Source organism: Oncorhynchus masou, chromosome 11 (genome assembly GCF_036934945.1).
Source record: "Oncorhynchus masou masou isolate Uvic2021 chromosome 11, UVic_Omas_1.1, whole genome shotgun sequence".
In the NCBI taxonomy this organism is placed as follows: Eukaryota; Metazoa; Chordata; class Actinopteri; order Salmoniformes; family Salmonidae; genus Oncorhynchus; species Oncorhynchus masou.
This window is the reverse complement of record NC_088222.1, coordinates 42,909,974-42,937,532: the sequence shown is the minus strand read 5'-3', so window position 1 is coordinate 42,937,532 and position 27,559 is coordinate 42,909,974. Positions and strand designations below refer to the sequence as shown.

The 27,559-nt window shown below is 40.6% G+C and overlaps 1 protein-coding gene across 1 annotated transcript in view; it reads right to left on the bottom strand.

The window, feature by feature from the left end:
* LOC135548722 (junctional adhesion molecule 3B-like) overlaps window positions 1-18,614 on the bottom strand; it is a 57,377-nt gene extending 38,763 nt beyond the window's left edge. Inside the window, exon 1 of the mRNA XM_064978585.1 lies at window positions 18,530-18,614. Coding sequence (XP_064834657.1) covers window positions 18,530-18,614 — 85 coding nt within the window. The remainder of the gene's footprint in view (window positions 1-18,529) is intronic.
* Window positions 18,615-27,559: the final 8,945 nt, after the last annotated feature.

Below are 27,559 nucleotides of genomic sequence, written 5' to 3'. Positions count from 1 at the left end.
ACAATGGTCAGCCACGGAAGTGCTTTCATGGCAAGAATAGAGGACAGCTGTTGACCTTTGTCACCTGCCAGGTCTTTGCTTACATCAACCGTAAGTCCTCTGTGATGTTCTGTTTGATAAACAAAAGTGCTCCACCGTCAGTAGCTCTCCTTTATGTTTAGCCTCAAACGTAACAGAGGGAAAAGGGGGAAACATCAAGATTAAAGTCGCATACAAACGTGAAATTCTGGCACAGTTGCCTGGCAGGGACTTCTTTAAATGAACAGTATGCCTTTCCCTGAAGCTCTGAAAGACTGAATGATATAGTTGGCAGATTAAGCAGTGTTTACATGTCAAGACAAAGTCACAAAAAAGATCTGGACCTTTCTAAACCCGCAGGTAATCCTCATTATTTATTCACTATACAGATGTGCAATGCACCGCTGAGGTGTGTTCATAACCCAAACTCCCAACCAATGAGAGCAATCACCTGTCTGAGGGTTTCTTGCTATGCTTGTTCTCATCTTCTGTGTCTCATGCAATGGAGAATTCCTTTACAGATACACTTTAATGATACAGTTTAACCTATTATTACAGTACTAGCTGAGTAATTGTAGCATGACTCAGCGAACCGAGAGGGGGAAAAATTGCCCTTTAATGGGAAATAATCATGGTCAAGCTCATTAGTCACACTGAGGAGAATATCCCCAGTAATTGAGATTATCAATTACTGGGGAGTGTCACTGGTCTGCATATTGCTCTGAGTATTATTTTCATTTATTTTTTCAAATATGATTATTTATTTGTATATTGTATTATGCATTGTTGGGAAGAGCCTGTAAGTAAGCATTTCCCTGTTAGTTTACACCTGTTGTTTTCGAAGCATGTAACAATTAAAATTGTATTTGATTTGAATGTCCAGATTCTGATGGACTCTTTGCACTTGCAATTACAGTAGCCTCACCGCCGATAAGTGATGTCTCCAACTGATTGGCCAACTGCAGCCTGATCTCTAGTCAAGCGCCCAGCTAAACTGAGGGGAAAACAGTCAAATTGAGTGGGTATCAGTATGTTTAACCTACTGTACATACAGTACTCTACACTACCTTCATTGCTCAAATCTGGGGCCTCCTGTAGATATATGCTTTTCCACAAAGCCTTCCACGAGGCCTTCCAAGCTCTGTCATTCCCAGCGCAACGGAGGTCGGTCTCAAAACATTGCACTAACAATCTCCCTGAAACCTCGGGATGCTGCCCACGGACATATGAGGGATGATCCTGAGTGTTGATGATCTGAAATAAAACTGCATGGTTGGCCAGTTCCGCATGAACGACCGTCAGTGCGGGGAATTAATTACACTGAGCAGGAGGCTGTTTAAAAGGGACTCGTCAGCCAAGAGATATACTGTAGATTCCCTCTGAAAGTGTGGTGAAAATGCACAAACCCATAAGATCCTTATTGTGGCTCAAACCGGATACAGACAGAATGGATGGGCCCGAGGAAGCTGCGGTTCAACTTTTTGGGGGGCTAGAAACTTTTGTTTTTCCTCTTTTCATCCAACAGACACACTTTTTGAGGCCCCGCGTGAGCGCTAACATAACTCGCCCTGCTTAAAAAGCTTTTGTTCTAGTTCTTTTCTACCGTTCTTATTTATTCAATCAATAAATGATGTGTGTGCTCTAGTCCTTCTCTCTGCTGTTTTATGCGTTGAATATTTCAGGAGACGCACAGCTGTGCTCGCATTGTTCTTTCGGGAAGTCACGTCTTCATCATACCAGCAGTGCATACTGGAAATGAAGAACACTGGTCAAGCCCCTGAAGACGTTTGACTCTTTTCTTTTTCTATTACTGCTATCAGCTCAGTGTCTTAACTCTATTGGTGCAGGTTGACCAGATGTTCCATCAGGGTCATAGTACGTTCATCTGATTTTACAGGACTGTCAGGATATATCTCTCAAAAGTATTTCATTTCATGGTTTGTTATCAATATGCTACCTTGCAATGCAGGCAGTCTTTGTTTGAAGATCGGGGTTTGTACAGTGAGGGGTGTTATTTCAACCAATAACAAGCTCACAACTGATGACATTTTGGGATTTAATAAGCCTATATAGGCCTGCAGACTGACTCAACATGGGTCTGACAAGTCACAACACAATTTTCTGTGTCAGGGATTCAGGGCAACTAAAGTCTGCAATGGAAACCAGTGGGTGGATGGACAAATCCGAAGTTCTATATTAATCTTAGCTTTAATACACGCAGAGACTATAAGGAAATGGGGAGGATATGACAGAATGATCCTGTACAGCTTGCAGATAATTATGACTGTGTGTGAAATGTGCATTCGTGCATAGAGGGTCTTATAATCAATCAATGATATAGAGCATTGATTTTAGAAAGGGATATTATTCCAGTGGAGAAGAACTAGAAAACATGCCATTTTATATCACAATCTATTGTAATACTGACTTCAAAAGCATTATTGTTGCTTCTATTGGGATTTTAATTTTTTACATTTGTATTTATTCCACCTTTATTTAACCAGGTAGGCTAGTTGAGAACAAGTTATCATTTGCAACTGCGACCTGGCCAAGATAAAGCGTAGCAATTCGACACATACAACAACAAATAGGTTAAGGGGAAAGTTTGGGGGCCTTCGCGCTTCAACAAACAAAGGAAAAAAGGGGTTTTAAAGAGGGACAAATTGAATCCGTCTTTTGTCTCACCTCCCATGTTGCTTTGCTCACAAGAAGTCGTCATTTCTATATCTCAGCCGTTCATCTAGTGGTCTTGAATTCCTTCCAGCGTTACTCTTCTCGTGTCCAACCTACATGGCTATCTATGGTGAATGTACCAGTATCTTTGTTGTGTTATCCACGTTGTGAGGATCTCTTTTAAGCCACATAATCCCCTCCAATAATACTGTCTGATTATCCTGCCTGTGTTAAACCCTTCCAAGGTCTTGGTTGCTCCTTTTAAGGTAATCTTGTAAGCATTGATCATGACCATTGTGTAAACATGTTCAACTCGGGAAGTGCGACTATCAGGAGGAAATGGCAGATGAGATAGCGTGGTCATTTTGGGATGTCTCCGTTGCATTTCACATTAGAACAATTTAGTTTAATTACAACCTTCTTGCTTTAGAAATTGGGAAATGCCTGAGCTAAATGTGACACATTTGACGACAGTTGTCTACTTTCTTCACTCCTATTTGCTTTTTCTTTCCCCTCCTCATCCCTGGCTGATGCAGCAGTGTTTATGAAAATGTATCCAAACTGTGCACTTCCATGCGTTGGTCTTTTTTGAATTCTTTTTTACTTGCCAACGTCACCAGTTCAGGCAAGCACCCTTATCAGCCCATATAAACTCTGCTACTAAAATGGACTCTTAAGCAAGCTTCACATATGACTGATTAAACCCTCTTTCTCCAGCTCTGAGGCTGCGGCCTTGTCCAGCATCCGGTTACAGCCATGACAAATGTCAGCCAAAGCTCTGTTGTCACAATGAAAATTACCCAAATTGTTATTATTTTTTCTATAGCTTGCTGTAACATGGTTGACAGGCAAATACTACAGAATATACACCCTCTACCGGAGCTCAGTCGAGGGCCACCATGGTACAAACTCGTCAACAATTTCTGGCATGTCGACAAATATCTCAGGCACTTACTTACCCAAGGTATGCACTCACACACGTGTGGCAGCTGTACTGTGTGCATACTGTATCTGGGGTTCTACCGTATTCTCATGCAGAACTCATGGCAAACCTGAAAACATGGGTCGCCTACGTCCCTGTGATACATACTGACAGGATTAGAAAATGCCATTAATGTCGCTGGAAATCAAACATTTCAGTGCTCATTAAGTATTCACTGTATACATGCTCTGTCCGAACACTGTTCTCAGGCTTTTTTCCCCACTTAACTGATGAGGTTTTAATGGATGTGCTCCACACTAGGTCAGTTGAAAGCAATCGTGAAGATATTATTACTGGCTATACTTACAGCCCTGTTTCTGTCTATATTTACCTGGTATGTACTAATGAAATTATGTGATGACAATTAATACTTTTCGGTCCTTAATTCAAATAAAGCAATACTTCAAAACACTATTACCTGGGCCAAAATGCTGGTGCTTTTTTCAATTAATCCCAAATAAACCAAACAAAGTTATTAAGCTATTATTGACTATTTATTACCATTTCACCACGTCATTTCTAAGTAAGTACTAGGTAAATAGCATACTGTAATATAAAGAGTATCCGTGTTAAGAGCATTAATAGGACAAAGTAATTACTGAGGTCATACTTGCTGAGTTATCAAATCATCCTTTTTACCAGTTAATACTGTAGCCCCTAAGTGTACCAGTTAATACTGTAGCCCCTAAGTGTACCAGTTAATACTGTAGCCCCTAAGTGTACCAGTTAATACTGTAGCCCCTAAGTGTACCAGTTAATACTGTAGCCCCTAAGTGTACCAGTTAATACTGTAGCCCCTAAGTGTACCAGTTAATACTGTAGCCCCTAAGTGTACCAGTTAATACTGTAGCCCCTAAGTGTACCAGTTAATACTGTAGCCCCTAAGTGTACCTGTTAATACTGTAGCCCCTAAGTGTACCGGTTAATACTGTAGCCCCTAAGTGTACCGGTTAATACTGTATCCCCTAAGTGTACCAGTTAATACTGTAGCCCCTAAGTGTACCAGTTAATACTGTAGCCCCTATGTGTACCAGTTAATACTGTAGCCCCTAAGTGTACCAGTTAATACTGTAGCCCCTAAGTGTACCAGTTAATACTGTAGCCCCTATGTGTACCAGTTAATACTGTAGCCCCTAAGTGTACCAGTTAATACTGTAGCCCCTAAGTGTACCAGTTATACTGTAGCCCCTAAGTGTACCAGTTAATACTGTAGCCCCTAAGTGTACCAGTTAATACTGTAGCCCCTATGTGTACCAGTTAATACTGTAGCCCCTAAGTGTACCAGTTAATACTGTAGCCCCTAAGTGTACCAGTTAATACTGTAGCCCCTAAGTGTACCAGTTAATACTGTAGCCCCTATGTGTACCAGTTAATACTGTAGCCCCTAAGTGTACCAGTTAATACTGTAGCCCCTAAGTGTACCAGTTAATACTGTAGCCCCTAAGTGTACCAGTTAATACTGTAGCCCCTAAGTGTACCATTTAATACTGTAGCCCCTAAGTGTACCAGTTAATACTGTAGCCCCTAAGTGTACCAGTTAATACTGTAGCCCCTAAGTGTACCGGTTAATACTGTAGCCCCTAAGTGTACCAGTTAATACTGTAGCCCCTATGTGTACCAGTTAATACTGTAGCCCCTAAGTGTACCAGTTAATACTGTAGCCCCTAAGTGTACCAGTTAATACTGTAGCCCCTAAGTGTACCAGTTAATACTGTAGCCCCTAAGTGTACCGGTTAATACTGTAGCCCCTAAGTGTACCGGTTAATACTGTAGCCCCTAAGTGTACCAGTTAATACTGTAGCCCCTAAGTGTACCGGTTAATACTGTAGCCCCTAAGTGTACCGGTTAATACTGTAGCCCCTAAGTGTACCATTTAATACTGTAGCCCCTAAGTGTACCAGTTAATACTGTAGCCCCTATGTGTACCAGTTAATACTGTAGCCCCTAAGTGTACCAGTTAATACTGTAGCCCCTAAGTGTACCAGTTAATACTGTAGCCCCTAAGTGTACCAGTTAATACTGTAGCCCCTAAGTGTACCATTTAATACTGTAGCCCCTAAGTGTACCAGTTAATACTGTAGCCCCTAAGTGTACCAGTTAATACTGTAGCCCCTAAGTGTACCGGTTAATACTGTAGCCCCTAAGTGTACCAGTTAATACTGTAGCCCCTATGTGTACCAGTTAATACTGTAGCCCCTAAGTGTACCAGTTAATACTGTAGCCCCTAAGTGTACCAGTTAATACTGTAGCCCCTAAGTGTACCAGTTAATACTGTAGCCCCTAAGTGTACCGGTTAATACTGTAGCCCCTAAGTGTACCGGTTAATACTGTAGCCCCTAAGTGTACCAGTTAATACTGTAGCCCCTAAGTGTACCGGTTAATACTGTAGCCCCTAAGTGTACCGGTTAATACTGTAGCCCCTAAGTGTACCATTTAATACTGTAGCCCCTAAGTGTACCAGTTAATACTGTAGCCCCTAAGTGTACCGGTTAATACTGTAGCCCCTAAGTGTACCAGTTAATACTGTAGCCCCTAAGTGTAGTTAATACCCCTAAGTGTACCGGTTAATACTGTAGCCCCTAAGTGTACCAGTTAATACTGTAGCCCCTAAGTGTACCAGTTAATACTGTAGCCCCTAAGTGTACCAGTTAATACTGTAGCCCCTAAGTGTACCAGTTAATACTGTAGCCCCTAAGTGTACCAGTTAATACTGTAGCCCCTAAGTGTACCGGTTAATACTGTAGCCCCTAAGTGTACCGGTTAATACTGTAGCCCCTAAGTGTACCGGTTAATACTGTAGCCCCTAAGTGTACCAGTTAATACTGTAGCCCCTAAGTGTACCGGTTAATACTGTAGCCCCTAAGTGTACCAGTTAATACTGTAGCCCCTAAGTGTACCAGTTAATACTGTAGCCCCTAAGTGTACCAGTTAATACTGTAGCCCCTAAGTGTACCAGTTAATACTGTAGCCCTAAGTGTACCAGTTAAGTGTAACCAGTTAATACTGTAGCCCCTAAGTGTACCAGTTAATACTGTAGCCCCTAAGTGTACCAGTTAATACTGTAGCCCCTAAGTGTACCAGTTAATACTGTAGCCCCTAAGTGTACCAGTTAATACTGTAGCCCCTAAGTGTACCAGTTAATACTGTAGCCCCTAAGTGTTAGCCCTAATGCCCGGACACCATATGGTCTGGTTACAATCTTCCAACACTATCTGACCAGTCAGCTAAATTAACATTGCAAGTCTGATGCTAATGGTGGATTTTCAACAGTAAAAAAGGCTATTGATTCTAATAAGGCCTTCCTTTGTTTAACACAAATCATTCATATTTTCTTGTAGCTTTGTCTGTTCTCTGTCGCCTACTCACCATCATTTTAACATTTAATGGAGAGAGATTATTTAAGCAATAAGGCCCGAGGAGGTGTGATATATGGCCAATATACCACGGCTAAGGGCTGTTCTTATGCACGAAGCATCGCGGAGTGCTAGGACACAGCCCTTAGCCGTGGTATATTGGCCATATATCACAAACCCCCGAGGTGCATTATTGCTATTAAAAACTGGTTACCAATGTAATTAGAGCAGTAAAAAGACATGTTTTGCCATACCCGTGATATATGGTCTGATAAACCATGGCTGTCAGCCAATCAGCATTCAGGGCTTGAACCACCCAGTTTATAATGTGAAATATAGTGTGTGTTTGTAAATTCAATCTGGAGTGCCAGAGTGTGCTCAGAGTGCGCTTGTAAATTCAGAGAGTTGCCAGATTGTCTGTTCGCATTTTGCTCTCTGAGAGTTCAGAGCGTTCTGGGCTCATAACGGTCGTCAAGCCAACTGGCTAACGTTGGCTAGCTACTGCCAGACACAAATGAGAGTAAAATCTCACTCTGACCATTTTATGTTATCACCATTTTATGTGTTTTCATGTTATCCAGATCATTGGTGACTGTAACTGTGCTGCTGGCAACAATTGAAGTATGCTTTTTTGCCGACGTTAATTGACACCGGCCATATTCAACGGGTGTTGAGGGTTCGTAAATTCATCAGTTATTCTGAACTCTGGCACACTCAGACGAGAGTGCTCTGAAATCGGGGTAGACAACCAGAGTGAATTTACGAACGCCTCCATATTCAATTGGAAACTGTACTGTAGTTGTAGGTTGTAGGCTTAGCTATCAGCTGCCCAAATACAGGGCTCGATATACAAGGCTGCCCACTGGCCCGGGGAGATTTTGGAAACTCTCTGGACCAATCAGTGGCCCACTTAGGCCAGTACAAACAATATGGTAATAATGCTATTTTTAATCTAAGCTATATAATTAATTTAAAAAACAGATTGTTGGTTATTTATTCACCAGCACGCCGTGCACATATAGTAGGCCTATATCTGTCGGGCAGAGAGAGCATGCAGATCTGAAACAGCTGGTTGTTGCATGGAGTTATGAATGGGTATGCAAACCAGGTATTTAAAAAGTTCAAACTGTTGGTTGAATATGTGCAATGCGCAATTCAGTTATGATGTAATTGCCTACTTTGAAAATCAGACATTTCCTCTTGGCTATTTGCTCCTTGAAAAATCCTTCAAGTTATGGCAGCCAATTTAGAAGTTCTACTACCCCAATATAATTATTCTTTCATTTCTTATCAGTTTTTATGAGCGCTTCAATTGACAGGTGTTCTACCAGTCTGTTGCTTTCGTTGCGCTTAAACCATGTGCGGTTATTATAAGCAAGACAACATTGAACATTGGCGTTTCATTACAAAGGGAACCCGGTTTTTGGTTGCTTTCTCGATTTAAAACATGAAACAATAAAACCTCAATAGCTCTTCAACATCTCAAATGGCACGACTGACTAGCTACCGCATGGACAGACTTATTAGTGTTTTTGTCTGGAGCATGATGTCTGTTTAGTCAATGCCCACCTTATTCTTACATATTTTATAATGTGAATTTCAATGCATAACGCCATTGGAAAGGCCTATTAAAACATGTATTATTCTGAGTGGTAATTAGGGTTGCACATTTTGGGGAATATTCAGAGGTGGAAACATTCTGTGGGAATATATGGGAATTAACGGAAATATATGCAAATGAATATTAATACAGTTTAAAAAAAAATTTGCATTGGATATATTTACCATATCATATGGAGACAGAAACAAACATTTTACCTCATCATAAGTAGACATAATTGCAAATGATTAAATCCTTCCAATAGAAAAATAAATAAAAAATTTAGTTATGAATTGAACTTTAATTAAATGAGTTGACTCTTCACATGGGATGATTTCACTGAACAACAAAAGAAAGTGAATATTGAATGATCCATCGCATCTCCCAAAAACGTTTTCCACATACATCTGTAAAATGATAACCAACGCTTTAGTTTCTTGGCTGTCTTTCTCTCAGGCTTCCATGTCTTCTCCCTGGACCTCCTCAATGTCCACCTTTTGAACATCAGAATCTGAGGCCTCATCTACACTGTCACTTACCAACATTGTTGCGCTCTGAGGCGGATGATGTTGGTGGGATTTGGAGGATGATGGAGGCAACAGGGGAAAGAGCCTCAGATCCACAAAGTCCATTCCACCAGGTGGCTGATGAGATATGTTGGCACGACTGCCATATTGCATCTCAATCCCAAAGCCCATGCTTGGAAGTGTACTTCGCCAAACTGCCAAGAACCTTGCTCTCATCCAGGCCAAGGTGGCGAGACACAGTAGTGATGACACCATAGGCAATGTTGATCTCTGTAGCAGACAGGATGCTCTTGCCAGCATACTTGGGGTCCAACGTGTATACTGCGGTGTGTATGGGCTTCAGGCAGAAGTCTCCAGCTTTTTGATGCATTTCGGAACTGTAGTTTCCTCTGAGGTAGATTGCTGCTGTAACTTGATGACCCTTCACATACATGGCTCTCTGGATCCATTGTTTTCAGTGCCATGATGTCCTTGAGGAGCAGATTCAATGCATGAGCAGCACAGCCAATGGGTGTTTGCAGCATTGTCTGTCACCAGTGCAAATACCTTCTGTGGTCCAAGGTCATTGATTGCTGCCTTCAGCTCATATGCAATGTAGAAACCAGTGTGTCTGTTGTCCCCTGTGTCTGTGCTCTTTTAGAATACTGATTGAGGGGTGGAGATTATGTAGTTAATTATTCCTTGCCCACGAACATTCAACCACCCATCAGAAATGATTGCAATACAGTCAGCTTTCTCTATGATTTTCTTGTCCTTCACTTGAACTCTGTTGAACTCTGCATCCATCAAATGAGTAGATTAAGCATGTCTGGTTGGAGGGGTGTATGCTGGGCAAAGAACATTCAGAAATCTCTTCCAAATCACATTGCCTGTGAGCATCAGAGGTGAACCTGTTGCATACAGAGCTTGAGCAAAACATTCATAAGCATCTCTGACTACGTTCCTCCATTGAGTCAAAAAAACATCTGATTCCAGGAGGACCATGGGCTGTTGCTATCGATAAGGTGTCTAATTCATCATTTTCACCTCGAAAAGAACTAGAGGGACATTTGTCAGTGGTTGCTTGTTGTGAGTGCTGAGGGAACTTTATGCACTCGGCCAGATGATTCTGCATCTTTGTTGCATTCTTCACATATTATTTGGCACAGTATTTGCAAATGTACACAGCTTTTCCTTCTACATTAGCTACAGTGAAATGTCTCCACACATCCGCACCGTGGCATTTTCCTGTAAAGTTTAGAAAATAAACGAGTAAGAATATACACTTCCATGTACAGATTGATAATAAAGTAGTTAGATTTAACAACTACTTTGTAAAATAAATGCTTTAAAGTGAAACATGTTTGGAAACTGGTGAATTAACACCCCTCAGTTTGCAAGCTCAAGCAAACTAAAACCCACATGGTAGCAAACACTATCAGAAATTGTTAACAAGTTAGAAATGATTTAAACACACTTCGCTGTAGGCTACTATTTACTAGTTAACAAAAAAAACATGCATGTCATATAAAATATATTCACCCCACCCAGTATTGTAATCAAAACTTACCAGAAAGCATGTAGTCCTTGGCTCAGACAGTGTAGTAGTGTGGGCTCAATAGCATCTCATTAGTGTGCAAGATCTTGAGAATCAGCTGTACATGTGATGGAAGAATGCACTGCACATGCAGAGCGTTGCAATTCCATTGAATTGGGGATAGTTTAACCAAAATATGCCACAAGACCTAAAATTGCCTTGTGTGTATCCCACAAAAAAAGGGTCACTGGTATGAGCTAACTTTTTTTAAATGAATTTAAGCAAAATTCCCCAAATTCCAGGGCTTAACTACCCATAGAAAATGTCCCTGAAAGTTTCTGACCCTTTGCAACCCTAGTGGTAATGCATACTTTTTTGCATACATTTGAGAGTTTTTTTCCTATAGTCTATTACAACAATTCATAGAAATTTGGTAATTGAATTAGAATTAAGTGCTTAAAAAGGTTACAAATCTTTGGATTTGACTTGCCACTGGCCTGTACCTGAATGTCGAGCCCTGTGAATAAGAACCTCTGGACAAAATTACTAAAACTGTGTAATACCAAAGCGTTATCCGATCAAAAATCTCATTTGCGATGGCATGGTAGTCTGCAGTAGACTACTGTACATTTCCTGAGCTTGAGATGGTCGTAAAGAAGGATTTCTCCCTGATGATGAATAATTTGTGGCAAATGTGTCACTGGGTGGATAAAGCATCTGGGCCAATTACCTTGGATAGAAACATAAAGAGAAGTCACAGTAAACTCCCAACACTCCCTTTGGATGAACACAAACATTTTTGCCAGGTCTTAGCGCAAGAATTGCACATCCCTCCCTGGAGGCCGTACAACCATGGCTCTTGCACACTGACCTTTTTCGGTAAGGCACTACATCAAGAGAATGCCTCAGCGTGGATTAGTTACGGTCAACACAATTATTGGAATGTTTTTTTTTATTACAATTCTGGTGTCGTATGCCCTTCATAGAAGACACTTAAGAACACTGCTTTAAGGGATTGGAGTCGTCGTCACACCTGCAATTCACAGGAAGGAGAGTGTTTTGACTGTGAGCTTGGCTGTTGGTGATAGACTTGTTTTGGGGGCCTAACACCGCCCTCTCTGAAAGAGCCAAATTGCATTTTCGGGAGGGTAGAAAAGCAGTGATGATGGCGCTGAAGCTAGCCAGTTGTTGTCAATGTGTCTGATGAATTATTTTTTGGGTCAAGTGGAATTTCTAATATGATTCAAATCTATTCTCCAATTTTGAAGAGGAGAAACAATTTGGAGAAAATGATTTTCAAAATCTTCAATTCTGTCTGATAATGCCAATAGTTTCTATAGTAGTTTTATTATGGTTTAGATGTCAGCACTATGCATATGTTTCAAGTTGAATCATATATTTAGAGTTGCTTGATTACAAGCCCAATGCTTTGGAATAAACAGTGTTCAATCACCTGAGGGTGTCTCATGATTCTGGCATCTGGCTATTTATAGAGAGAGTAATTGCCTTTGTGACAGTATGGTAAATAGAGGAGGAATCCAAAGCGATTATCTGGCTATGACTCCAAGCATGTAGCTCAGCCTTCCCTTCCCTTTTCAGACAGGCAGTTCTTCAGCAGCATTCACTTCATTATCTGTGCACTGTCATCAATTATTCCGTAATCATTTCACCAATTTGACAGTATCCCATTGTGTGATCGATGGCGGTTCCTCCTGACCTGTTGATGTGCTGGCTCTATCTGAATCCAGTGACTTGAACACAGGGAGTAGAAAATCCTCTGGTGCTTCCTCCCCTAGGGATCATGCGACCACAGATAGCCCAAACAGGAAATCAGCCATGCACTGCTCAGACAGCCGATTGAAGAGAATTTCAAAGATTATCCCGCAGACACAGAATAAACATAATAATGTCTTAGTAAATCAAACAGCCTGCTATTGACAAGGGGAAATATCTCTTCCAGACGTAATGTTGACGTATCTCACGACAGACAAAAGTGCAAGAAAGAGAAAGATTTGTCATGCTGATAATTCCATGAAACGACATTGAGGCCTACAGTACCAGTCAAGTATGGACACACCTACTAATTCAAGGATTTGTCTTTATTTTCACTATTTTCTACATTGTAGAATAATAGTGAAGACATAAAAAACTATGAAATAACACATATGGAATCATGTAGAAACCAAAAAAGTGTTAAACAAATCTAAATATGTTTTATATTTGAGATTCTTTAAAGTAGCCACCCTTTACCTTGATGACAACTTTACACACTATTGGCACACAATGTAGAAAATAGTCAAATAAAGAAAAACCCTTGAATAAGTAGGTGTGTCCAAACTATTGACTGGTACTGTATATATATATATATATATATATATATATATATATATATATATGGTGGGGTTTGGCCAGTCCTTTCAGCTTATACAGCCAGGCACTAGGCCTATTCTTTTTATCAGCGCTTCTTCCATATGATAGTCTTATTGACATGTGAAGAATGTACATGCTTGCCATTCCTGGAGCGCACAGTAAGCATGTCATTTTCAACTTTCCCCTCAGCATCTGCCACTACTTACCCAGAGGAGGTTTTTCATTTAAAGCATGATAGAGCCGACTTCAATCACCTTTCAAGCTCTTTGTGTGAAGTTCATGTGGATTTGTGTCTCATGAAAGATCATTCCGTTTTTTTATCCAGCTTTTATGTGTAACTCCTTCAGCTAACACAACTGTTATGCTTTCTTTCTTAGTTAACTCCCCTTTCATTTTCATTAAGCCCAATTTATCCGCAGGGGTATCCTTCTATCTCTTAACAAAACAGGTCAATCAAATCTAATTGTATTTGTCACATGATTGCTTCGTAAACAACAGGTGTAGAATAACAGTGAAATGCTTACTTACAGGCCCTTCCCAACAATAAAGAGAGACATTTTCCCAAAAATAATAGAAAGAGAATAATACGAGGAATCAATAAAACAATGAGAAACAATAACTTGGCTATATACACAGGTACAAGTACCGAGTCGATGTGCAGGGGTACGAGGTAATTGAGGTAGATATGTACATATAGGTAGGGATAAAGTGACTAGGCAACAGGATAGATAATAAACAGTCAAAAGAGTTAGTGCAAAGGGGGGGGGCTACTATATAGTAGTCTTACGGCTTGGCGCTAGAAGCTGTTCAGGGTCCTGTTGGTTCCAGATTTGATGGATTTGTGCCACTTGCCTTGCAGTAGAAAGAGTTCAGTCTATGACTTGGGTGGCTGGAGTATTTAACATTTTTTAGGGGCTTCATCTGACACCACCTGGTATAGAGGTCCTGAATGGCAGGGAGTTCGGACCCAGTGATGTACTGTGCTGTACGCACTACCCTGTGTAGCACCTTGCGGTAGGATGCCAAGCAGTTGCCGTACCAAGCGGTGATGCAGCCAGTCAAGATGCTCTCAATGGTGCAGCTGTTGAACTTTTTGAGGATCTTAGGTCCCATGACTAATCTTTTCAGCCTCCTGAGGGGGAAAGAGGCATTGTCATGCCTTCTTCACGACTGTGTTGGTGTGTGTGGACCATGTTAATTCCTTAGGGATGTGGACACCGAGGAACTTGAAGCTCTCAACCTGCTCCACTACAGTCCTGTTGATGTGGATGGGGAGCATGCTCGGCCCGCAGTTTCCTTTAAGTCCACGATCAGCTCTTTTGTCTTGCTGACGTTGTTGTTGAGTGGGAGGGGTATTGTAATTCACTGTACATTAGAATGTTTTTTCCCCCCTCCGTATGCTTTTGATTCAGAATGCCATATGTGCTAACATACGGCGTCTGAGGTTTGGGAGGGACGCCACAGATATTTCTGGTCACCCATGCATTCACACCAAACACCTCCACCCACTCCTGCTCAGCTGTTTCAGGCCATTCCAATGTAGGAGGTATTTGCTGCGCTGCCTTTTATCCCACGCATAGACCTTTGTAGCGCAGTTATCATCTTGTTGTTGTCCATGGTTGTTGTCAAAACCTAACCCAATAATAGGTCAACTGTAAACAGCTTTACATGCAAAATAGAAATGTAGGCTAGAGCTGCAAGCCTTATTACAGGAAATGGATACCGTTCTAGTTTAAACGGACAGTGGGTCTACCATTCTCACACAACCTCTGTCTGTTGGGAATAACTCTTAACTCTTTAAACAAATGACCGCTGAGTGGGCAGCAACTCCTCTCAGAGCGTGCTATTCCCTTTTTCCCTGCCATTTACGGTCTTTCCACTAAAATTTCAAGCTGGATGTGACTCGCCGGGAAGGGTCCAGCATGCCATTTAGGGAGTGCTCCAAACATTTGCTCACAAGCTGTGGGTGGGAAGGGAAGCACCTGATAACAAGCACCTCCTGGGGGAGGCACTAGCAGCACTATCCCTGGGGCTCACTAACTCCTGCCTACCCCAGTAATGCCACACATTTCAGACAATGAAGAAAGCACCTGTCATCTGGCACTTGTTTAAATGGATGCTCGTAGTGCTTAAAGTCGTCAGCATGCTTCAGTTCGGGTGGCGCCTAGCCGGGATCAGCTAGCAGAACCGAACGGGTGCACTCGCATACTCCTTTAAAAGCAGCAATAGTACTGTTTGTCCATTTTGAGACGCCGTAGCCAGTATACATTTTCTCAAAATAGTCAGAATTAATCTAAGGTAAAATGAATGACAGATTTCTTGAGTTAACAGTTTTGAAGAGATCTAAGGGCTCCCGAGTGGCGCAGTGGTCTAAGACACTGCATCTCACTGCAGTATCTGGTTCGAATCCAGGCTGCATCACATCCGGCCGTGATTGGGAGTCCCATAGGGCGGCGAACAATTTGCCCAGCGTCGTCCGGGTTTGGCAGGGGTAGGCCTTCGTTGTAAATAAGAATTTGTTCTTAACTGACTTGCCTGGTTAAATTAAAAAAATTGACTAGGACGTCTGGTGCAGTATTTCTCAAGTGAAAAAAATGTGAATAAGGGCGAGTCGTCTCTCGTTGAATGACAACAGGCACTTCATTGAATAATCCCTACTTTTGACCAATCACCGGCGAGGGGGGGGGCGGAGACTTTGGCTACCATCTTCGGTTTTACTTCGGCTACTGTCTTCGGTTTGCCTCGAGAAAAAATGTTGTGTGCCCAAACAGCCGAAAAAAAACATTGCCAAAGACCAAAACATCACAAAATGTCATCATAGTATACGCACAAACTGTTCCAAACTGTTTTGGCTGGAAAGCACTCGGACGCCTTAATTCAAAGAAGACAGACGTCTTATCCTTCCGTCTTATCCTCCTTGTGTGTGTGTGTGTTTTCTTTTCTTTACTTACATTATCACCTCAAATAAGGGACTTCTCTTCTCACCCAAAGAGGCATAAGGCTTTAGTAGACTTACTGTGAGCTGCCATAGAGCAAAAAAAGAACTAGACCAGAGACAATCATTTCAGTTGGCCAAGCCTCCACGAGTAGCCACTTATTTGCTAAAAAGTCATTTATCAAGTCTGAAATAACATTTGCCACAACCATGCTTTTAAGAAATACATGGTATATTGTAATGCATGTTTCTTTCACATTTATTCAGACTGGAAACATGTTTTATTGCAATCAATGTACAAACTTGCATTTTAGAAAACAATAATTCTCGAACTTCAAATAGGAGTGACTGGACCTAAAGGGTTGTTTTGCCTAGGTGCTTTTTCTATGCCTATCAAGGAAAGATCAACGTTTATATTGGCTTGGCACTTTTCCACTTAGAGCATTGTTCAGCTCCCACATATCTTGGCACTTCTAAGTATTGGCAGGAGCACTCAGGCAAAATGCGTTCCTGAGTGCTTACACCTTTCTTAGGAAATTTGATGTAAAACAACTTGTGTAAATCCAACAGCGAAATATCAGCCTGTTCTCTAAGATCTGTGATGGATACATACACAATAGCTACATTTCTTATAACTATTCAAAATAAATATAAACTATGACATGAGTTCAAAACAGTTATTTGACAGTGAACAAACAAGCCAATGATGAGTTAGCCTAAAACAAATTAAAGAATATGCATAGCAAGAGATCTAATTAATTTTAGATTCAAGCAACAAAAATAAAATTAAAAAGTGTTTAAATGTACAAAGCTGATTAAAGTTGTTTTCCTCAGAAATGTTTAATTATGTTTTTCTTTCAGAAATATAGTTGTGGTAAACAGTATTTCCAACAACAATCAGGGTCAACCAGCTCTTACTATATAGCCTACAGACAATAACAACTGGATAAGCTGTAACATAATACACCACTTAAAGCACACTAAATCAGATTGTCAGTAGGCCTAAATCCAGAGCAACAGAAAAAGACATCAGCAACATATTAGGAAGCAGCCTTCTTGCTATTCCTAATTAAATCCACATAGAATTAAGCCAATCCACACACTTGGATGATCAGAGGGGCTGAAGGCACAATGAGGTCTGCCCCCCCCCTTTCGTGTGTGTCTGTCTGTCGTCATGAAGGGTTCAACCAGGCTTAAAGAACACCAGGAAAACAGTTAAGTCAAGCCCTTGCTCAAAGCAAATGAGCACCACCAGTCCATCACATGTGGTGCTGTTTAATAGCATCCTGCTATGATCTAGTCTTATTTATTGTGTATGCGAGTAGCCTTAACTTAGTTATCATTAACTTTAGTGATTATACTTCTCATTACAATACACACAATATCAATTTGACATAGGCTATACTATAACACCTGCTACAGAATATTAGGAGCCATGGGAACAATTCTAAATGTTTTGGTTACATTTTTTCTTAATCTGAGTTCTATGTTGTTTCATTAAGCATCAATGACAACAGTTGTGAAAGTGGATACAAACGTAATTCTAAAATGTCAACATAATGATTAACCGTTCTTTCCGAAGAGGATCTGACCATGCATGAGCTGTCTAAAACACGTGGGAACACTTTTCCGGAACAAATTGCATCATACCCTTTCAGAAACATAGCCCAATCAAAACATGAAAGAAACGCCACAATTTGGCCAGGTGCAGAGACAAATCGCTTGATCTGAGATGGCTAATAAAAAGTTACAAATCAACGTTTTAGAACCAATCTTCAATGAGTTCTCAACGATTGTAAAGCGCGCTGCATGCTGCTTTCAGGCAGGCTCCTCCCGCGGACTGTCTTTATTCCCGAATGGAAAAAACGCTATCTCGCATCACTGAATATTGCCAGTCTGAACTTGTATCAACCACAATTCAAACACGTTAAAAAAACATTTGAAAAAACCTATGTTCCTATCAAATACGTATTTATTCAACACAATAACACATTTAGAGTTGAATTGATAGTTGACAACTTTTGAAAGTAAGACGGACAAAAGGGACTCGACTCATCCCGTTGAAACAACACTTCTTGCTATTTCATAATGTAAAGTTTGTAGCAAATAAACATGCGCTATCGATAACGAACTGTATATACAGCAGTTTGCGGGGCTTTCTATCTCTGAAGAGTTCGAGAAGCTAGACATGCCTCCAAATGCCATACAGATAACGGTGCACTGGCAGGCTCGCGACGGATCAAACATTCCAACGCTTGAGCCTCGTGCGTTACCAAACGATTTCCTACTTCTGGTCTTCGATTGCTTCCTTTATACATTAATATATCTCCATTTAATCAGAACATCATCCATGAATAACACGATAGCTGGTAGACTATAGCTAGTTTTCTGAGTTTAGTTAGGTCAGGAAGAATCACTTAGGATATATCCTAACGCAGATCACATTGTAGCTCGAACATGTCAAAGTAGCTAATTCCGAATAACAATAGCGAATGTCACGTCCAGAATGTATCTGAGCTAAGGAAATCAAGCGTGGTCCTCATGCATTTACTTACAGTGAGTTGAGAGCAGGACCAGAATGCAAGCCAGACGTGTTAACGCCATCTTGGAGTCGATGCAATGTTCAGTTTGGCCGTACATGCGCAAAGTTAAGAGCTTTTCAGTGGATGGAGAGAGGAGGACTGGCCGGGGAGAGAGAGGCGGGGGTGAATCAGGTTTCGGTGAATCAGGTTTCCATGGCTACCAAAAGCATCACTCACACAGTCAAGAATTAATGGTTGACAATACGTGGAGGACCATACGTTTTACAACGGTGGAAGCTGTGATTGAAGACTACTGTATTAGGCTACCCATTCTACCCATTATATTATATCAGACAAACTCTGCTGTGAGACTAAGATACAAATTGCAAATTGATGATTAAAAAAAAATGATTATCAGATATCCAAACAAATCCCATTCTTAAAAAATATACAATAGGCATCCTTCCTAAAACAAATGACTGAGATGTTGTGTTGACTATTCATGTTGTGTAGAGTAAACACGGGATTAATATGCATTGATTGGAGGCTCTTTTTACTGGCCTAATCTTGTCAGTGGTAACGGCTCTTAAGTAGAACCCCACAGCTGTATCGTCAAGCAGATCGTGATTGAAGGAATCTGCTACTTATCCTAGTCAATCTCAATTGAGGTTGCATGCAATCGCTATTGCTTTTAGATAGCGCAGCCAACCATTGGAATAGTGTCTGCTAGAAAGTATTTGACTGGATGTGTGTGGATTGCGTGAATGTGTGTGCATGTGCGTGCGTGCTTCTGTGTGTGTGCGTGCTTGTGTGTGTGTTGGTGTGTGGAATAGGAAACATTGTCTGGATTGTGCCTCAAATATATTGCTTGCAATTTTATTGCGACAATATCAGATTAAATGTGTATTGCTTTGATGAACTGGAGGGTATAAAAACTATTAATTGCATTACACTTTTCGGGTTGTCAGGGTGGCTTCCCCCTAATGAGTTCGTATGGATTTTAAATATCAGACCATGTAAGTACTATGTAGTAATACAGAAAATGGAACAGTACTGGTCATTTTACTAGTAGTTTAATGTGTTCCATGTTGTCAAGATCCACTCAGTGAATAACGCTCAAATGTAAAAGGCATTCCCAATATTGTAACGATTCTCGTCCTCCTCTTTTGAGGAGGAGTAGTAAGAAGGATCGGAGGACCAATGCGCAGAGTGGCAAGTGTCCATATTGTATTTATTATATGAACACAAAACAAAAACAACGAGAACGAAACAGTCCTGAAAGGTGAAATACAAAACACAGAACAGAAAATAATCACCCACGAAACACTGGTGGGAAAAGGCTACCTAAGTATGATTCTCAATCAGAGACAACTAACGACACCTGCCTCTGATTGAGAACCATACCAGGCCAAACACAGAATACAACATAGAAAAACAAACGTAGACTGCCCACCCCAACTCACGCCCTGACCATACTACAACAAAGACAAAACAAATGAACTAAGGTCAAAACGTGACAAATATGCACCTAATGCACCACACTTTTTGATGTACAGTGTTGGAAAGTAACCCTTAAATCCCCCTACTCCCATACACACACAAACAATATGTAACAGCTTCTTTTGTTTCCATTGTTTCTCTTATCTTTTGAATAATAGAGGTGCCTTGAGTCATTTAGAGACTTCCTGAATTCTCAGGTTTACTTTCAGCACTTAAGACAACAACATTCTTCGTTGCCATCCACTTTAAGTCCAAGCTTTTGGCTCTGAGCCCATATTGTATTCACGGTCATCATTCTTATCCCTGGGTTCCTCTTTCAGGGCATGTTTTAAGCAGAAGGGACGTATACAGTCAGACTAAAACTTTGACTTGCATTGTTGAATTTTTTTTTTAAATCTGTATTTTGCCTTGAAGCCCATCTCTTGCAAGTATACAGATTTCTTTTATTTTTATATACTTATGGCTGTTGCTCCAAGTCACTTATGTGGCAGTCAGCAAGGTCAGGGGAAAATGAGGCGGCTATCTAAATTCACAATGAATATCCTCCCATGAAGATTTAGACACTTTCTATTTATACTGAACAAGAATATAAACAGAAACATTCAACAATTTCAAAGATTTTACTGATTCACAGTTCATATAAAGAAATCAGTCAATTGAAATAAATTCATTTGGCCCTAATCTATGGATTTCACATGACTGGGAATACAGATATGCATCAGTTGGTCACAGATACTGTCACGTTCTGACCTTTATTTCCTTTGTTTTGTATTTATTTACTATGGTCAGGGCGTGAGTTGGGTGGGCAGTCTATGTTTGTTTTTCTATGATTTGGGGATTTGTATGTTTCGGCCTAGTATGGTTCTCAATCAGAGGCAGGTGTCATTAGTTGTCTCTGATTGAGAATCATACTTAGGTAGCCTGGGTTGCACTGTTTGTTTGTGGGTGATTGTCTATGTTGATTGCTTGTGTCATCACAGTTCTCATTTAGCTTCATGGTCGTCATTTGTTTATTGTTTTTGTATTGAGTGTTCAGTTCTTTCTTTAATTAAATATCAAGATGAACACAAACAGCGCCGCGTTTTGGTCCGCCTTTCCTTCAATGGAAGAACGCCGTGACAGATACTTTAAACAAACTGGGCCTCACAATGGGCCTCAGGATCTTGCCACAGTATCTCTGTGCATTCAAATTGCCATTGATAAAATGCAATTGTGTTTGTTGTCCACAGTTTATGCCTGCCCATACCATAACCCCATCACCACCATGGGGCACCCTGTTCACAACGTTGACATCAGCAAACCGCTCGCCCAGATGACGTCACACTCGTGGTCTGCGGTTGTGAGGCCAGTTGGATGCACTGACAAATTTTCCAAAACAACGTTGGGGGTGGCTTATGATGGGGAAATTAACATTCAATTCTCTGGCAACAGCTCTGGTGGATTTTCCTGCAGTCAGCATGCCAATTGCACGCTCCCTCAAAACTTGAGACATCTGTGGTATTTTGTTGTGTGACAAAACTGCGCATTTTAGAGTGGCTTTTTATTGTCGCAAGCACAAGGTACACCTGTGTAATAATGATCATGCTGTTTAATCAGCTTCTTGATATGCCACATTTGTTCAGGTGGGTGGAATATCTTGGCAAATGAGGAAAGCTCGTTAACAGGGATGTAAACCAATTTGTGAGAAATATGTTTTTTGTGCCTATGGAAATTTTTGGAGATCTTTTATTTCAGCTCATAAAACACGGGACCAACACTTTACATGTTGCGTTTATATTTTTTTTCAGTGTACTTTGTTTATATACTGAGTATACAAAACATTTAGAACACCTGCTCTTTCTGTTGAATCCAGGTGAAAGCTATGATCCCTTATTGCTGTCACTTGTTAAAACCGGTTCAATCAGTGTAGGTGAAGGGGAGGAGCCAGGTTAAAGAAAGATTTTCAAGCCTTGAGACATGAATTGTGTATGTAGGCCATTCAGACGGTGAATAGGCAAGACAAAATATTGAAGTGCCTTTGAACGAGTTATTGTGGAAGGTGCCAGGCCCACCGGTTTGTGTCAAGAACTGCAACGCTATAGGGTTTTTCATGCTCAACAGTTTCCCGTGTTTTTCAAGAATGGTCCACCACCCAAAGGACATCCAACCAATTTAACACAACTTTGGAAAGCATTGGAGTCAACATGGGCCAGCATTCCTGTGGAACGCTTTCGACACCTTGTAGAGTCAATGCCCTGACGAATTGAGGCTGTTCTGAGGGCAAAAGGGGCGGGGTGCAACTCAATATTCGGAAGGTGTTCCTAATGTTTGGTATACTCTGTGTATCTTCACCATTGATGTTGAAATGTGTAATGCGTCAGGTTAGATTTTACTACTCAGCGTTGTTACAGCCATCGTCAGGAATTGTTACATGGATTTATGCATTTCCAACTGTATCTAAGTAATAATACTAGTAATACCCTGATTTAACTTTCATTAAGGCTCGGGACAATACTGCCCCCTTTGGATGAATTGCGTGCCCATAGTAAACTGAAAAAAAATCTGTCCAAAATTGCTAATATATGCATATAATAATTATTATTGAATAGAAAACACTCTAAAGCTTCTAAAACCGTTTGAATTATGTCTGTATGTATAGCAGAACTCACAGGGCAGCCAATCTCCCAAACTAGTTTTGTCATACAGAAAGTTGGGCCAACTTTGACGTCATCACCCCCACCCTTCCCAACCAGCTATGGATCTGGGAACAGTTTCTATGTCTTCCGCGAGATGTCCTCTTTCAGTAGATCGTTTAATTGTGCAAATCCCGCAAGCTTTGACCCTTTGGCAGGCAAAATTGTGAGTGTCGCGAGAAAATACATGCGCTTTCAGGCGCGCGTTGGGCACAGAGCTCCCTTTGTTCCAACTTACATGAGAAGAAGTCAGTTTGTCCGGACGAATTGAGAATTGTTTTGTACATTAATAACATCCTAAAGCTTGATTCTGCACTTAGTTTGACCAGTTTAGTCGACATATAATATGTCATTTTGAAGTTTTGATGCGCAACTGTTCGGGACCAGAAGTCATTTTGGATGCATTTCAGCTGAAGCTGTTAGCATATGCTAATACAAAGACACACGACTTGAAACCAAACGATGTATTGGGTAAGTATGACTCCTTCCACTACATTCTGATCGAAGACCGTCAAAGTTAAGGGAATATTTATGTTGTAATTTTGTGTTTCTGTTGACTCCAACATAGCGGAGAAATATTGCTTATGTCTGAGCGCCGTCTCAGATTATTGAATAGTGAACGATTTCTGTAACGTTAAAATAAATGTGACAAAGCGATTGCATTAAGAAGCAGTGTATCTTTCTAACTATATGTAGAACATGTACATTTAGTCAAAGTTTATGATGTGTATTGCTGTTATCTGGCGTTATCTGGCGGAGCTATCGATAATTTCTCCGGACATTTTTTGCATTCTCTGAACATGGCGTCAATGTAAACAGAGATTTATGGATATAAATAGAATAATATTGAAAAAAACATAAATGTACTGTGTTAATTTGTTTATTTTTCATGGAAGATTCTTTATCAATTAAATGAAGTGGGCAGAGAACGATCCCCTCTTCACATGATTTAAGATATAATTTAAATATAATTTTGAAATGATCTGTAAATGTAAAAAAAAAGCAATACGCACAATAAAATGTTTAGACAAATTGAAAATGTATCTCGGTATGTAATACCTCTGTCTTGTTAGATTTATGTACTCTTGTTTGTATATTTCTGGTTTTGTATTTGTTGTGTTCATAATAAATAATGTTCCTAATGTTTTGTACACTCAGTGTACATAATCAATTCAACAGCTCCAGTGTAAAGTAGTTGGTTTGGTGAGTAACCTCGCCTGAGACTCAACATTAGCTCCCAGAGATGACACCTAGACTTAGTAATGGTCGGAATCGAATAACAAATCCTCAGACAGTAGAAGAGGGAAGGAGAAAGGAAAAGTATAATCAAATAAAAAGAGCCATATCTGTCCCTTCCAATGATATATATAAACACTGTATTGCTATGTATTGGCCAATGAGAGGCTTTGAAGTCACCGATCAGCCATATTGGCACTCCTCAGAAAAGCAGTCTTCCATAGGAATTAATGGAATTCTACAGTATTTCATTTAAATGTTTCAAGGACATAATTACATATATTTAAGTATTTTGTTGTTGTATTGGTGATAGTAACATTAGTAATTTCAAAAAATGATACTTTAAGGGAAATGTTTTATGTTTAGCTTACATAATATCATTTAACAGTATGCACTAAGGTGACTGTAATAGAATAAACGTTACAAAACAAATGTAGACATTTATAAATGCATTTCTATAGCTTCCAAAATATGTGGGGGAGTGCCAAGATGGTGGTGCAGTGGCTTCAAAACAGTGCCCCCTGTGATTTATCTAGTGTGTATATAAATAATATGTCCCCTCGGTCTTGGGGTTCAGCAGCAAAGCCATTACATTACCCTGCTGATGTGCGAACGTTACAGGCTTTCGTCATTTGAAGCCTTTATCAGAGTCAAGGACGTTCAAAGGAGAAATCTGAAAACCGTCACAACACTCGCTACTCAGACGGATCTCCAGTCTCCACAAGAGGCCGTGGAAGCAGGCACGCAATCAGGGCCCAATGTGACAGTTTATTGGCGAAGGGTGGAGACAAGGGTAACAAGTCAGTCAATGTATTTATATCCCCGATGTTTCATGTGTTATATTTAGAATGTGATAGACAGGACAACTGAAAGCTTTTGTCATCCAAATTATCTTCAGGGATCTCGTATAGAAAAAAAAGTTTACTTGACACCCAGTTTCATAACACGTTATGACACGGTCATAACCATGTCATAATATGTCATAACAGCTGACATAACTTATCCTAACCTGTCATAATATGGTCATAACACTGTTATAACACATATATTTACACCTGTTGTAACATATATTGCGTTATTTTATGGCTGGTTATGACTCCTACGTTTTTTCAAATATTTTTTTGTTTCTTAAATCATTTGTTGTTGTAATGAATTCTTTACAGTAATTTTTTTCCATCATATTTTACATAACTTGTAGAAAATACACTTTATTGACATGAAGCATTATGACCATATTGTGTCACTTTACTTGGTCTAAGAAAATACACTTTATGACACTGTCAAGAAGCATTATTACCATCATAATTATAAACTCAGCAAAAAAAGAAATGTCCCATTTTCAGGACCCTGTCTTTCAAAGATAATTTGTAAAAATCCAAATAACTTCACAGATCTTCATTGTAAAGGGTTTAAACACTGTTTCCCATGCTTGTTCAATGAACCATAAACAATTAATGAACATGCACCTGTGGAATGGTCTTTAAGACACTAACAGCTTACAGACGGTAGGTAATTAAGGTCACAGTTATTAAAACTTAGGACACTAAAGAGGCCTTTCTACTGACTGAAAAACACCAAAAGAAAGACGCCCAGGGTCCCTGCTCATCTGCATGAACGTGCCTTAGGCAGATGTGGCCAGGGCAATACATTGCAATGTCCGTACTGTGAGACGCCTAAGACAGCGCTACAGGAAGACAGGAAGGACAGTTGATCATCCACGCAGTGGCAGTGTAACAACACCTGCACAGGATTGGTACATCCGAACATCACACCTTTGGGACAGGTACAGGATGGCAACAACAACTGCCCAAGTTACACCAGGAACGCACAATCCCTCCATCAGTGCTCAGACTGTCTGCAATAGGTTGAGAGAGGCTGGATTAAGAGCTTGTAGGCCTGTTGTAAGGCAGGTCCTCACCAGACAGCACCGGCAACCACATCGCCTATGGGCAAAAACCCACCGTCTCTGGACAAGAAATTACTGGCAAAAAGTTCTCCTCACTGATGAGTCGCGGTTTTGTCTCACCAGGGGTGATGGTCGGATTCACATTTATTGTCGAAGGAATGAGCGTTACATCGAGGCCTGTACTCTGGAGCGGGATTGATTTGGAGGTGGAGGGTCTGTCATGGTCTGGGGTGGTGTGTCACAGCATCATCGGACTGAGCTTGTTGTCATTGCAGGCAATCTCAACGCTGTGCGTTACAGGGAAGACATCCTCCTCCCTCATGTGGTACCCTTCCTGCAGGCTCATCCTGACATGACACTCCAGCATGACAATGCGACCAGCAATACTGCTCGTTCTGTGGGTGATTTCCTGCAAGACAGGAATGTCAGTGTTCTTCCATGTCCAGCGAAGAGCCCGGATCGCAATCCCATTGAGCACGTCTGGGACCTGTTTGATTGGAGGGTGAGGGCTAGGGCCATTCCCCCCAGAAATGTCCGGGAACTTGCAGGTGCCTGGGTGGAAGTGTGGGGTAACATTTCACAGCAAGAACTGGCAATCTGGTGCAGCCCATGAGGTGAAGATGCACTGCAGTACTTAATGCAGCTGGTGGCCACACCAGATACTGACTTTTACTTTTAATTTTGAACCCCTCCTTTGTTCAGAGACATATTATTCCATTTCTGTTAGTCCCATGTCTGTGGAACTTGTTCAGTTTGTCTCAGTTGTTGAATATTGTTATGTTCATACAAATATTTACACATGTTAAGTTTGTTGAAAATAAACGGAGTTGACAGTGAGAGGACGTTTCTTTTTTTGCTGAGTATATACGCCAGATGGGCCTATCACGTCCATGACCTTATGTCAGTCTTCAGTCAAAAAGAGGGCGTCGTGTCCTCAGCCTGAAATCTGCTCCTACATTCTTCCCAGTCATCAGCAACAGGGCATTGGGGTAGGTGCATGTCTGACATTAATTTGTGCGGAACAATAATGATAGTTTCATTTGGTCAATTTAAAACAAATATATATATATATATATATCATAAACATACTGTTGGCATGTTGGCTAAGGTGTAATTGAGTGTTTTGCCATGTGTGGTAGGCTTTGTGGGTTTTGACACTCTTATGTAGGTGTCACAACCAGCCATAAAATAACTACTGTGAAAGGTTTTTGTGGGTTTTTACACTCCTATGTAGGTGTCACAACCAGCCATAAAATAATGCAATATATGTCACAACAGTTCTCAATATATGTGTTGACAGTGTATTTATTAACATATTATGACAGGTTATGACAAGTTATGTCAGCTGTTATGACATATCATGACATGGTTATGACCTTGTCATAATGTATTGTGACGCTGGGTGTCAAGTAAAGTGTTACCGAAAGAAAATAGTTGTGAAAAAACACAGGCGTCCCGAAAAGGATATTTTAGATGAAATGGTCTGTAATATTTTCCTCCTTTCATGCTCGTTTGCAATTTCCACTTGGAACTGGCTTAAGGGAGTGACAGGATTGAGGAAAAAAATAGAAAGCTATTGAGAATCCAGATGAAACAAATGGGGATTTTTTTTCCTAAGGGGATGCGACGTGTCTCAAGTAATCACTTATTATGCTCTGGCAATGTGTCACGGGCATATTGAGGATGCTACCATACAGTTATCATTACAGTTTACCTTGGAATGACCCTCAACTCCCAGGCACAGTGCTT